The 14,668-nt window shown below is 35.3% G+C and overlaps 1 protein-coding gene across 1 annotated transcript in view; it reads right to left on the bottom strand.

Moving 5' to 3' along the window:
* The window catches only part of LOC144970322 (uncharacterized), a 32,549-nt gene extending 23,007 nt beyond the window's left edge, over positions 1 to 9,542 (bottom strand). The window contains exons 1-2 of the mRNA XM_078909839.1: positions 9,200 to 9,542; positions 2,315 to 2,507 (exon numbers count right to left, since the gene is read on the bottom strand). Of these exons, the coding sequence (XP_078765965.1) occupies positions 2,315 to 2,507; positions 9,200 to 9,230 (224 nt within the window). The 5' untranslated portion in view covers positions 9,231 to 9,542. The remainder of the gene's footprint in view (positions 1 to 2,314; positions 2,508 to 9,199) is intronic.
* Between the last annotated feature and the right edge of the window lie 5,126 nt (positions 9,543 to 14,668).

Raw genomic sequence — 14,668 nt, forward strand, 5'->3', positions numbered from 1 at the left:
CAACAAATCAAGTAAGTAAAATCAATAATACAGCAAAGCAAACAGTAATAATAATAATAATAATAATAATAATAATAATAATAATAATAATAATAATAATAATAATAATAATAATAATAATAATAATAATAATAATAATAATAATAATAATAATAATAATAATATTAAAATAATAATTTAATATAATTCAAATATGTAAATCGAGTATTAATCGGATTGTTACTTTTTTATAATAACAAAATCGTCTTAGTCAAATGAATTACGATATGCCGTTTTTAATTACGACGAGATACCTACTATTAAAACAAACTCAAAGGAACTTTTCAAATCTTTATTTACTTATGCGTCATGCCCCGGTTAGAACTGATTTTCTGAATATTTTTATCTCGTTTTTTATATTCTTTTCTAGATTTTGTAAAAAAAAAAGTAACAAATTTAACATTCTCTTTTAAAAAATAATCTAGACTGATATGCAGTACTTTTATATTCCGTTAGTTTGGGCAATTATTGTTAAACTGGAAAGATACAAATTTGTAACGGTCTTTTCTAAAATGGAACCATTAAAAAAAAAATATTCATTCATCATGTCAACAGAGAAGTAGATGACTATTTCCCTGACTATTTAAAAAAAAAATGAGGTATTTGGGAACAAATTTATGATGTCAAAAAAACTGGATACATACCTTCATAATTGATCTTCTGGTTTGAATGTACTGACATTTTATTTTCTAGTCTAAATAAATGCTGATCATCAAGAAAGATCATCCATCCTTGCTCTTTTTTTTTGAGTCCCGTAATCCTAATAATATGCCTATACACCCTGCTAATTAAATAGTTATGTGCCGCTATGTGGTCTCGTGGTATGGCGCTCGGAAGGTCCTGGATTCGAGCCCTGCTCGGCGCATAGTTGAGTCCTTGGAAAGGACTCTTTACTCACATTATCCTACCGTACTCAGGTGTAAAATGAATACCTGGCCGTTAACAGCGTTGTCTTTGTCGAATTTTTTTTATTATAGTCTAACAAGCGTCATGTCTCGTCTTTATGATACGTGTTGCTGTTGGTCAGTGACCCTTTGTAAAGCGCTTTGAGCACTTTTAGTGGATATTGCGCTATATAAATATTCAACTTTTTTTTCTTTTTCTTATGATCCAATATGTTTGTAACCGGAAGAGTATAAGGTGCGACGTCAAGACGTCTCTGTCCTATTGGGAATCAGGAACTGGTTAGACAAGATACAAATTATACGCATATCTAGGCAACCATACGTCTTGGAATCAATTCCTAGTCAGAGAAATCTTATTGTTTTGACATCATGTAATGTTAGAATTTTAATTGATATCTCTATTTTTGTCTGGCAGTGTATTATTCACACCATCTCTGACGTCATAGGTCAAAAGGTCGCATATCGGTTATTGGGTGAAATCCAGATATTGAACAATGTCATTTTCATGATCCTAACGCGCATTTTTATATCTGGGTTTCGTGACCCTGAGGCAACAAAGGAATGTATTATTTTTTAAATGATAATTAACGGCTTGAGACATTAAAATATATTGATGCTATACGTTTAAGCGAATTACTCATAGCATCCACCAGACGGACCTAACATAACAACACACAAAACAATGTGAAACCTCAAACGTTTATAGTTTGATTAATAGAATTTAGCGAGAACTACGCAGAAAAATGGCTGGCTGAAAACAATAAAAAAAGAGCTGATGATTCACGTCAATTTCGTAACGGGTTCTGGCTCTCCTGTAAAATATGTTGTTATTTTTTTTTCATATATGCGACCCTTTGTCTTAAGTCTGCAGTTTTATGACCCACCGTTCCAATATGGTATTATGAGAACTTACTATATAAATAAAATTTTATGTAGATTTAGTTTACGTCAAAATGATAAGAGTTTAGAAATCAAAGATTTTTTAAGTTCCAGGAGTAAAACTCACATTATTATGCCCTCTGGTTTGGTGGAAAAAGTGTGTGTGTGTGTGTGGGGGGGGGGGATTTTACACCTTTTACCTAGCAAATGTAACATCCTTCTTGTCCAAATTCAACTAAGCACTGATTTCGGCACTTTCCAATAAAATTTCGGCGCATCCTCCTCGTACTGACATCACGGCATATAGCCAGGCAATCATTTACACCTGAGTCGAGAGAGATAGTGCGTCTGTTTTTAGCCTTACCCATGGACACAACGCGGAAACCAGAATTTCTCACCAACAACTGTCACCCATCTGGCCACTAACCAATCTCAACATCGCTTGACTTACTGTGACAAGACGAGATACCCTACTATTGAGTCACACTTACATACAAATTCTGGACACGAACGACTGTTCGTCCTCGGGTTTAGCACCCAGCGATCCATCACGAGCCACCCAAAGAAAGTTCTCTCTGTCCAGATTTCTGTTGCCGAGACATTGGTATAGCGACGAAACGAAGTTGCTCTGACAAGTGGCTTGTCCTGATACCAGCCATTTGGGATCTGTGATCAGGACCAACACTAATGGGAAGAAAGATAAGTTAGAAAAAAATTATAGATTTGATATTTTAATCCTCTCCTTACCAACTAGCTCTATAGGAAAATCGTCACATTCGTTACGATACAACAAACTTTTTTTTATTTGTACATCATAAAATTTAAATTAAAATGAACGGTGTGTTGTAGAACATGTTGTGCTAAAGAAACTAGATATGTATCGCAAGAATTTTACTGCTGTTATGTCAAAGTGATAAAAAATCTATTTTTGTGTTAGTTGGGTTGGAAGTTTTGGGGAAAATCCTGAACATGGCTGGTAAGGTAGAGGGTTAATACTATTATTTTTTATTTCATAATTATGGAAAAATTTGTAATGCAGACCTTCCTACTTCTATGAAAAATCCGTAGTTCCATGAATTTTTGGTTCAATCGCATAGCGTTATAAAGACCTTTCATTCAATAAAACTTGTTTAAAAATAAGTTTTGATACCAGAGTATAATATACATTAAGAAATTCTAAGCGTTATTTAACCTAATAAAGGCAAATTAAATATTGTTACATTTTTAAAAGTGTCCACTATTTTTACAGCCCTGAAACCTACGAAGTTTGACAATATTAAGTAGTCTGATGTTATGGAATTATTCAATAAATCTGAATAAGATAATTCTTTAAAAGTGAGTAGTATAAGAAAAACACATAAGATCTTTTTGATTGGTGTTGGAACCTGGAGTATTATTGGTTGGTGGCCTTTCTTTCACTTGAGTGACCCATGTTTTGATATACATCTTCTTCTTCTTCAGGTACCAAGTCTGTGCCAGACATCGGTGATCATGGTACGCCATTCATCTTTCTGATCAGATAACATCAGAAAACTAATATTACTTTTCTCTTTCTTTGTCACCCAGCTGTTCAAACTATTCAAATATGTTGTTCTTGGTCTACCTTTACTCTTTTTACCTTATATCTTTCCTGTGAGAGCAAGATGTTCAATACATTTATATCGATTTAGGTGCCCTAAAAATTGCATTTGTCTTTTTCTTATTGTACGAATTAGTAACATTTTAGTTTCAGCTTGCTCTAATATTTCTTCATTAGTTTTCTTCTCGGTCGACATCCTTCTTAACATCCTTCTAAGAAACCACATTTCTGCTGCCTCCAGTTGATATTATATAATATGAAAAACACAGAAATAAATGGAACTTGGTAATCGGATATAGAATCAAAATTTAGGAAAGTTCTGAGTAACTTCGGAAGGCTGGGTGGTCTGATATGATATTACGTCATCAAACCCCTCTGTTATTATCTCATTGCGACATCACGAGATAGATTTTTAAAAGCTCTAAAATCACGCAACTGGCTTATTAGATGCTTGGAATTAGTTGAATGTAAGTTAACCACGAGTATACGTGAAACAGAGAGAGAGAGAGAGAGAGAGAGAGAGAGAGAGAGAGAGAGAGAGAGAGAGAGAGGGTCAAAATAGAACAAATCACATTTGTTTGCATTGAGAATCTGATAAAGATACATTAAATATTAATGGATATCTCACAAATGGATTTTACAAGGTACGAAGATTCGATTCGATTCGATTCGTGATATATCAAATTCCTCTCATTACAATATCAATTCAATCTTTACAAATGAACCTAAGCCAACATCATCAATTAACATGTCGGATGAGACATGGATCCTTATATGGCATTATATCTATTTTTTTTTACAAAGACAATGCTGGTCAGATATTCATTTCACACCTGAAAGCGTTGAGAGAATGAGAGTAAAAAGCCTTTTCCAATGACACAACTTTGTGCCACCTAAAGCGAGCCTCGAACCAGGGACCTACAACTCGGCAGGTGAGTATCATACCGGAAAACTATAAAGCCGCCATTTTGTTTTAGAAATTTAGGATTTGCAAAACTAATGATAACACCTTCATATATCACTCACTATATGATTACAAGATAAAATTGAAAGATTTTTATTGCGTGGGGGAAATCCCTCATAGGTTTCATCTGATATATTGTAATAATTTATATCATTTCTGAAGTGATATAATTACAACTTTGATTCCACAACATTACTTATCTCCTCACGAATTTCTTTCGTGGAACGTCTACACAAAAACACGTTTTGTGTCGTGCTATGACAGAACACATCTTTTTTACATTTGGTTAGAAATCTGTTTCTATATGCATGGCATATTATAATCACCCCTAGATTTTCTTAGCATCAAACCTCAGACTTCTTAAAGTCGGTGTTCATACATCAAAAATAATAATCACAAAATGAATACAACTTCAAAATAAAAAAAGAACAATTTATGAAACAAAGTATGTTCCGTATGTTCCTAGAACAATAAACCCAAAACAGAACAGTTGTTTTAAAGCTGTTATAGTCATTTTGATTGTTACCTTTACAATCCACATCTTCTAGCAGCTTAGCGTACCTTGGCCATCTTATCATTATTAGGTAAAATATTTAAGGCAATAAAATGGAAAATGTACTCTTTTATTATTGAACAGTAATCAAAACCCTACATCTAAGCGAGAAATTAGGGAGCAGGCACTGCTATAAGATAAAGATCAGAAAACGTGTGTATGAAGCAGTGCCAGACAAAGTAAGGAAGAAAAAAAATACAAGAATTCCCCCCCCCCCCCCCACTCCCCACCCCCAAATCAGTCTTCCTGAAACAGTGCCAGAATAAGCAAGAAAGAAAAATACAAGAAAGAAAAAAAACAATCCCCAAAACATCAATCCTCGAGGAAGTATTTTTCTTTCTTGCATTTTCTGGCACTGTCTGGTCTTAACCATACTATACTACCCTGCTCTGAAAACTCGTCATTCAAATATATTATATCGGTTAGAACGACTCAAAATTGTCAAAATCTATTACGCCAGACTGGGCCTTCTGGCCAGAAATGTTAAAAAGTGATTTATCAGAGTAAAATTATTTATCTAGCCGTATATTCCAATAACAAAATCCTCAAAAATAGCACATTCTCGATATAATCACTCATTGATTACGACAAAAATGATACATTATTAGCTATTAATCTGACATAGAATTCTTTACACGTCTCTGAAAAATCGATAAGGATGAGGTAAGAAAATTGCTATGTGATTTTAAATTATACGGTGACGGGTTTGTTCTTTTTTTTCAAACGCATTGTTTTTCATCTGGAAATGTAGAATCAAAGACACGATGTTGTCATAATTAGTTTTATTTTTAGATCCATGAATATAACGATATAGAAAGTATACGAAATGTTTTTATTGTTATTGATTTTTAGGTGAAATGTTTGATAAATCAAGTAGTCTATACTAAATCGAAAAAGTAATTCTTTTAAAGGTTAAAGAAAAATAAACTAAGATAATGAAAATTTCGAAAATGAAATCTATAGCTATAAATATGTTTTGTTTTTGCCTTACCGTCGCTCACCCTCATCCTTATCCTTGCCATCATCAACATCACACATTGTCATCGTCATCATCATCATCATCGTCGTCGTCGTCATCATCATCATCATCGGCATCGGCATCTTTATAATCATTATTGTCTTTAACAATTTTATCGTCATTATCATAATAATACTATCTATCTATACTCCTTTCCAAGACTCGTGCGCACGGAATATCGCAAAGTTACGAAATGTGCCGTGGTATTTTGCATTTATTTTAAATGACATCACGAATTTTGAATACTGATAGTGATAGAACAAACAGTCTTCTCACAATGCCGAATTCCTTTGATCTTTTCTTTCTTTCTTCTCTTAATTTGCAAACCACTTCTGGTGTATTGTTGCAAATGTAGGTAGGGCCTTAGGTAGGTTGTGGAACTGACTATAGCCACGATTGTCACCATCCTCAAAATAATTTTCTCATTCATATACTTCCACCTATATCATTATTATACTCATCAATGATATCGTTATCATTATCATATCATATTTCACGTTTAATACATACTACACACAAATCAATCCTTACAATTAATACTGATCTCCGTGACTATTTTCGATTCGCAAGACAAAGGTTTTAGAATTTAGGACAAGATGAGGGTTATCACAATAGATCGCTATTGGAAGGATGTGTTTTCTGGCCAACATATTTTTTTCAAATGTTTTTCTTTTAAAAATCAAAATATGGCAGCAGTGTTTACATTCTCAATTCCCGTCATGATGGGTAAAAATCAATCTGCACCTATTTGCAGGCCTGCTAACTGGGCGCAATTGGATTCAATAGTCTGATGTCACGTCCGCCCAGCAACCAGCAGCTTGGTTCTAAAAGAAAATCGGTACTTTTTATTCTTCATGCTGGCTAGAACTTTTTCACATGGCATGTGATCAGATTGTATAAAAGTCAAAACATGATCAGATTTATAATGTTTTTCTCCTCTGGATACACTTTTACGCTCGTCGGAGAAGTATTTCGTAAGGGCGTCCGCCATTGTTCCGATAGTTTAGAACGAGTTACTTAGTTACTATGCGCCATTACGAGGGACTTGACGTCACGACTATTGAATCCTATTATTCGTTTGATTTACCATTGTTGTAGTGGACAATATTTTGCGTTGGTTGAAGAGTATTTCTCTTGCAACAACCATGAGCCCAGAACAACTTTGGTTACCAGACCCGGAAATAAGGACACGTTTGTAAAGCATACAGCAAGGAATTATTCTCTATTCCATAACCTAATGATAACTGTCAGACTTCCCGTTGACGACACGTTGCACAATGTGGGATTAAGGGGTAATATACTTGAGATGAAACAACGAATGCCCTTGGGTGCTGGGTAAGAAAACGCAACAAAGTAATAAAAAGCAGGAGAATGTGCAATATTCTCATTGTATTACCACTGCAAAGCGTATGCAACTACCCAATTTTTTTTTAAAAATGTCTTTTTCATAATATGTTGAAAGTGATCACCTTGTCAGAGTGGGGAAATATTATTTAAATAATTGTCATTTTTTAAAGTAACCCCATGGAATATTATAAGATACAGAAGCAAAGTTTATTATTTTAAAATCGTGTTTTTCTCCCGAAATCTCCTGTTAAACTTTTTCACGCGTCGAATTTTAAAAAAATGTATAAGTATAGCTAATTATATTAATTGAATAAGATGAATATATATACAATTGTATTGTCATGTTAATAATTTGCACGTGCGATGTGATTTCTTTTCCCCATCTCACCCCCTCCCACGACCATAATCGACTAATTATTTCAAACAATACTCACTGTCAGTAAAACGATTTGTGCTAACACTTGGACAAACTGCCGTACTTTTAAACAAATTGGCCAGCAAACTCGTTCTTCAATACTCTTCAACATGCGTAACGTCACATCCTTCCTAATGACGCATGGTAACTTAGTAACACTGGCTATAAACTATCGGAGTAATGGCGGACGCCCTTATTAAATATTTCTCCGGCGAGCAAAAAAAACGTTCCCCCCCCCCCCCCCATAAATTTGATCATGTTTTGACTTTTACACATCTGATCACAAGGCATATGAAAAGTTCTAGCCAGCATGAAGAATAAAAAGTAATGATTTTATTTGTTTAGAACCAAGATGGCCGCCGTTGCCGGGCGGCGTGACATCAGACTACTGAATCCTATTGGATTCAATAGTCTGAAGTCACGTTGCCCAGCAACGATGGCCATCGTGGTTCTAAACAAAGATAATCGGCACTTTTTATATGTCTTGTGATCAGAATGTGTAAAAGTCAAAACATGATCAGATTTATAATGGGTTTTTTTTTTCCTCTGGGTACGCTTTTATGCTTGTCGGAGAAAGATTTCATAAGAGCGTCCGCCATTGTTCCAATAGTTTAGAGCCAGTACTAAGTTAACATGCGTCCTTACGGGGGAAGTGACGTTACGACTGTTGAAGCGCGTTGCCGATCGATTAAAACGGACATCATCTTGTCAAAAGCTATCAAACATGGGACTAGAAGGAAGTCCCAGGCTTGATATAAATCATTCAGAATGATGGTCCCTTTAAACGATCGATATTTGAAGGACGTGTATTTTGGTCAAAGTTTTTAAAATGTGTTGTTGTTTTTTTTTTCAAAGAACAGCAGAATATGTCACTCTGTGTCTGTTGCCAAGGAATCAGAGTCGAGTGTGGAGGCGTCTGTCTAAACAAAGCGACACAATGCAAAGTCCAGATATTATAATTAATGACGTTTTCGATTAATGGCTTTGCTAAATTTAATTTGACTTTCACAATTACAACTTGACAGAAGAGACGACACATTTAAATTTAAAAAGAAATAAAGAATAATAAAACAAAATTGACTATCCATTCTTTTTTTTAATGCAATGGTGAAACTGAATGGACAGCACTGTACGATTTCGGTGAGTATCGTAATCAATAGAATGCGGTGAGTTAACCAATGCTAACATCCATGGCATTCTTGATGTATTCTATAGGTGAATCGGGATCACAAAATACTTTTGAAAATCATATTTAATTTACTTTTTTTCTCATTTATTCACACTGGATATGCCTAGATAAAACGTTTAAAATAAAATAAATCTTTTTATTTTGGATGGAAAGCATTGACTTCCTATATCTATATCGATAGATTAAGACCCCCCCCCCCCCAACCATAACTTGTCCAATAATCTTCAACATGAAACTTTGCTTGAAAATTTATATATTATTAGTGTTTCAGGCTAATTCATGAAATATATAATATCATTTGAGCCACTTACCGAAAAATATTAATCCTGAATTTCTATTCATTTTGCTATTGATATCAATATCGCCTTTTTTTGTATTACACTAACTCCAAGATGGACGTTAGGGGAAGAAATAGAGTCACAGTGAATTATGTTATTTATAATATAGTTGAATCCTGAGCTATAGTGACTGATTTAAATCCCAAACAATCAGATCACCTCATTCTTATTCATAAAATCCACGAATAATGAATTAAATTGTTTTTATTTTTTCCCTCTTCATAGAAAGCAATTAGATATTACAAGATATTTAACACCCTTGTATACTTCCGTTAATTTCAAAACAAACACGACTAAACCACGCCCCCCTATACATAAAACGTAAATAGTATCTAGTAGTCTTGATTACTCACCTGTTATAAAATATTTTAAAAGTCCGGTCTCGTGATCAACAACACACATAAAAATCAGTTTCGCGCCTTCGACACACAAAAAACACACAGCCCTAATCAGCTATCTAGCCTTCAAAACTGACGTCACTGCTAAGCAAAACGTCTCCCCCGCGGGCTATTGTTTTGAGTTGGCTCTGTCAAGGGGAAGTAAGCTGGACATGTAAAGAGATTATCTTCCTTGTTTAAATGATCCCCTGGGCATGGGATCTTCCCTGGTGAGTGACAACCTGAAAGGTATTATTGAATTTCATACACTTCTTCCAATCAATCATTGGTATAAACAGGTGGTGGTGGACACTTTGAAATAGAGCAGAGCAGCATACGTAATCCTGTTTTATTTATCATTGGGAGATGAAGGATCCGGTTTTTAAGTTCACTTAGTTTGTATTGCACATCGTAGTTTTTATCTAGGCGGTTTTCGAAACGAAGTCAAGACTGGTCATAGATTTTCGTGCGAGTCTTTGTATGCTTGAAAAAAATAAACAACATTAGACACGATGAAAGCTCTGCTCGTGGAGCAAAAGTAAAATGCAAACAAATCTTTGGTCTATGATAATGTCGCAGGCAGGATGGGTTTTCTTAAAAGATGATATTTTAAATACTAGATATCTGGAAATGAGAAAAGTATATAAAACGATTTTACATATTTATTTTATTTATGAGGTTGCTTGAAAACAGAATCGAGATATTAAGAAAATTGTTACTTTCGTAAGGTGTAAGATGTTACAACAATAAAAATCTTTTATTTTTGAACGCTCCTAAAGTTTTGATACAACAATGTCATTTTATGTATTCGTTTCTTTGCTCATTAAATCAATGTGCAAAAATATATCAGCGGTTCTTATTGGCATAATAACATAAATTTGTATAGGGCTGATGATGTCTCTAATTTAAGTAATGTTGGAGTGAAAAAGGAATAATACCTAGCACCCTTATAAAGTCACGCCAATCAAGTTCACATTTCACACGGCTATGTGGTCTAGTGGTATAACACTCGCTTTCGGACTGGGTTCGAGCCTCATGTCCCGTCCTACATGCTAAATGTTGCTGTTGACCAGGGACCCCTTGTAAAGCGCTTTGAGCACATTTAGTGGATATTGCACTATATAAAGCTCAACATAGCTGTCCATAAGCCACTGTTTGCCTTGTATTAAGTGGAAATCTGTGTATTTTTAAATAATAAAACCTTTAAACGAATCCCATTTGAATCACATTTGATTTAAGACAGTATTGCGGACACAAATGTACGAAAATGAATAAAGCACAGAAACAATGCATTTCATTGGAGACGAATAGAGGCAATATTTTAACCAGGGTTGAAGACTTGAGCTTTTTTATATAGCGCAATATCCACGAAACGTGCTCAAATCGCTTTACAAAGGGTCCCTGACCAACAGCAACACTTAACTTATGTAGGACGGAACATGACGCCTGTTAGGCGATATTACATTTTTTTTTTCAAACTGAAACAATGCTGATAACGATCAGTTACTAATTTTACACCTGAGTACGGTAAGAGAATGTGAATAAAGAGTCTTGTCCAAGGACTCAAACAAGCTATGCTCACAGCGAGACTCGAACCCAGGACCTTCCGATCCGAAAGCTAGTGTCATACCACTAGACCACATAGCCGAACAACTAGGTGCAGGAAATTGTATTTATATCCACAACTATGAAACTTAGGTTTGATCTTCTCCTCTTTATTTTTGATGTGTATTTATTCAAATTCGGAATTTGTAACATTTTGATCGTAAACTCACCTTTATTGATCTTATTCATCCCGACATAAAACGGTTTTGAGACGGTGGGTCACACATTGTTATCATAAAATATAGAATGTTGTCCCCCCAAAAAGTGCTGCTATGTGGTCTTGTGGTATGACACTCGCTTTCGGATCGGAAGGTTCTGGCGCATAGTTGAGTCTTTGAAAAAGGCTCTTTACTCACATTCTCTCGCCGTTCTCGAGTGTAAAATGAGTACCTGACCGTAAACAGCGTTGTCTTTGTCGGAAAATTTGAAATATCGCCTAACAGGCGTCATGTCTTGTACTATTTGTTACGTGTTGCTGTTGGTCAGGGACCCTTTTGTAAAGCGCTTCTATCCTGTTTTGTGGATATTGCGCAATATGGGACAGCGTGGCTCAGCGGTATGGTCTTTGCTTCGTATCTGGAAGGTACCGACTGGATTATTCTAGTCTTCCTTTGGAACAGATCCTAAATATAAAATTCCCCTAAGGGATGAATGAAGGGGATTTTATTTTAATTTTATCTTTATATAAGCTCACGTTAAAAAAAAAAAACCAAACCTACCCCCGACAGGAACTCGACTTGGCAATTATGTTTTTCGATGTTGAAATTAATAACATATAAACTCTTCCTACAAGATACTTGATACGGGAATATATTGCAATGTTGATAGTGCTGGAAGTTTTCTTTCTTTCTTTCTTTCTTCTTCTTCTTCTTCTTCTTCTTCTTCTTCTTCTTCTTCTTCTTCTTCTTCTTCTTCTTCTTCTTCTTCTTCTTCTTCTTCTTCTTCTCCTCCTCCTCCTCCTCCTCCTCCTCCTCCTCCTCCTCCTCCTCCTCCTCCTCCTCCTCCTCCTCCTTCTCCTCCCCATCCTCATCGTTCTCTTCCTCCTCCCCCAGCTCTTCATCCCCTTTCTTCTTCTCCTTCTCCTCATTCATTTCATCCTTACTTCATTTTTCCAACACTACACAAATAAATAAGAAGGAAACAGAACACGTCATATTATGGATCTTATTCTTTAATTTGTCGAAAAAATCAATCATTGAGAAATCTCTCACTAAATCTAGATAAGTATTCTTTTCACATTTATCTATAATATTTCTAACACTAAATCAATACTCAATTTTCACCCCAGAATTAACCTTCAAACCATTGGAGAAGATCCATGGATAAAGAGTTTAAAGAGGCTAGCAAAACCTGGCGTTGGTTTGGTGTCCATCCAGTCGACAAACGGAAATCGAATCTTTGGTAGATGCCTTATTATGTACCCAGTGACTTGATGAGTATTGAGAAAGTAAGTAAGTAAGTAAGTAAGTAAGTAAGTAAGTAAGTAAGTAAGTTAATAAGTAAACCGTTGATTGGAATCATCTCAAGGTATACAGGTTTGGATGCGAAAGAGTGAAATCCGTCTTTGATAAATCATTACAGATCATTGAAGACGAACACCTCTTTACTACTGTCCTCCATCGAGTGGTGGTAAGCATTCTCGTCATGTAAATGTGATCAAGCATCGCACATTTCCATTTGACATGTTATTCTTAGGACAAAGGGATTACACTAGAGTGTATTTTGACCTGACTTTTCAAACTATAGATAGAATGCGCTTGGCCAAGGAGTTCACAACATTGCCATCCGGAAGTATAACGGACCAACACACAAACTCTGTGTAACCATGAACTTTTATAGTCTGGTTAATACAGTTTAGTGAGAACAACTCACAAACGCGGATGGCAAAAACAATAACAAAGGCCTGAGTGACGTCATCTGCATACTATCAATAGAGCATTGTCCTAAGAGTAGGAAAGGAGCGGTTTTCAAAGGAAGTAGGCGCGAATACTCGACATGCCAACCAAGCATCACAAAGGCACCGACCCTATCTGGAGCAGAGGCAATAACGCCAAGAATATTATAAGGAAACTCGGTAGATCGTATCAGCAACGTTGACAGCAATACTCAAGGAATGGGGCTTGGATGTGGCAGTAATACCGCTTTCCGATATAAGGCGGAAATGGCTTTGTAAAATTGCGAGGAAAGCAGAGGATATCCCTCTCAATCATAGCGGATCATACATGAATTTTGGTTAATCTATTTGATAGTCTTCCAATTTTAAATGTTATAAGCGGCTTTACGAATTCTTATATGCAGGCATGATCAGTAATGCAGATATGATTTGACGTCTTATACACATAATTCGCGATTATTGTTAAAATCTTAGTCAAATTAATGTTTCTCTGAGTGCTTTTTACACACCTTAACGAAACCAAATTCATGCGTCTTGCAAACAAAATTCAACAATTCCATACCATATTTTCTCCACGATAAACGTTACTTGAATGGAATGGAATAAACAAAGACTGCTATTAAAATACTGATTTTCCAGTGCGACTGGAGACTGGATTCTCATAGTAAGGTTGATAAATTGTTTGATAAGTTGTAAAGGTGATGACTAAGATTGGTCGTTACCGTGTAAAGAGATTCTAACTTAACCATAACAAATTCCAGGGTGGAGACGGTTATATCAATGTTTAACACAAGTCAGATTGTTATTTTCAAGAAAGCCAAGGTCATTCTGATTAGTTGCTATTTGAAGAGTCCTTTGCCCAAAATAAAACAAGGTGTACTAAGGCACTAGTGGCACACCCATTTAACCCCTTGCTTATTTAATGGCGGGTTTCCAGATAGCTCAGTTGGTAGAGCACTCGTTTCACACGCAAGCAGACCAAAATCGAAGTCGACATTTTTTTCCGAACTCCACCAAGCAGTGATTGGGTAGCTAGGCATGTTAGATCTGGCGGAAAGTACCTTGCAAAGACTAGCGTCTTATCTAACGGTTAGCAAGCATTTATGCTACTTTCCTTTTCACGCTATAGAACCGGGATAAACTCTAGTTCCATGATCCTAAAAGCTCTGAAGTAATACTTTTTAATCTAATAGTCTACGTGCTACCTTCTAATTACTTAATTTACTTATTTAAGCAATTACTCTCTCCCAATCTCAACATTTATTTCCAATAATAACACAGTCGATTGACAAACATATATTGCACTCTATTGCAATGCAATTCCAAAAACTGTTATGCTGATTAAATGTATAGAATGCCCAAAATTGTGGGGTAGATTAATTCGTTGCATGTATTTTAGTAGATGCTTTAATGGATTAATTTTGAAATTCCAAAACTGTATACTGATAAATTTATAGAATGCAAAATGTGGGAGATAATTCGTTGCAGTATATTATAGTAAGATGGCTTTTAAGAATAATATTGGCTGGTGGTACTTGGCCAAACCCAAACAGTAAATGTCTGCAG

Source organism: Berghia stephanieae, chromosome 4 (genome assembly GCF_034508935.2).
Source record: "Berghia stephanieae isolate SIO BIC M18660-M18661 chromosome 4, UCSD_Bste_1.3, whole genome shotgun sequence".
Lineage (NCBI taxonomy): Eukaryota > Metazoa > Mollusca > Gastropoda > Nudibranchia > Aeolidiidae > Berghia > Berghia stephanieae.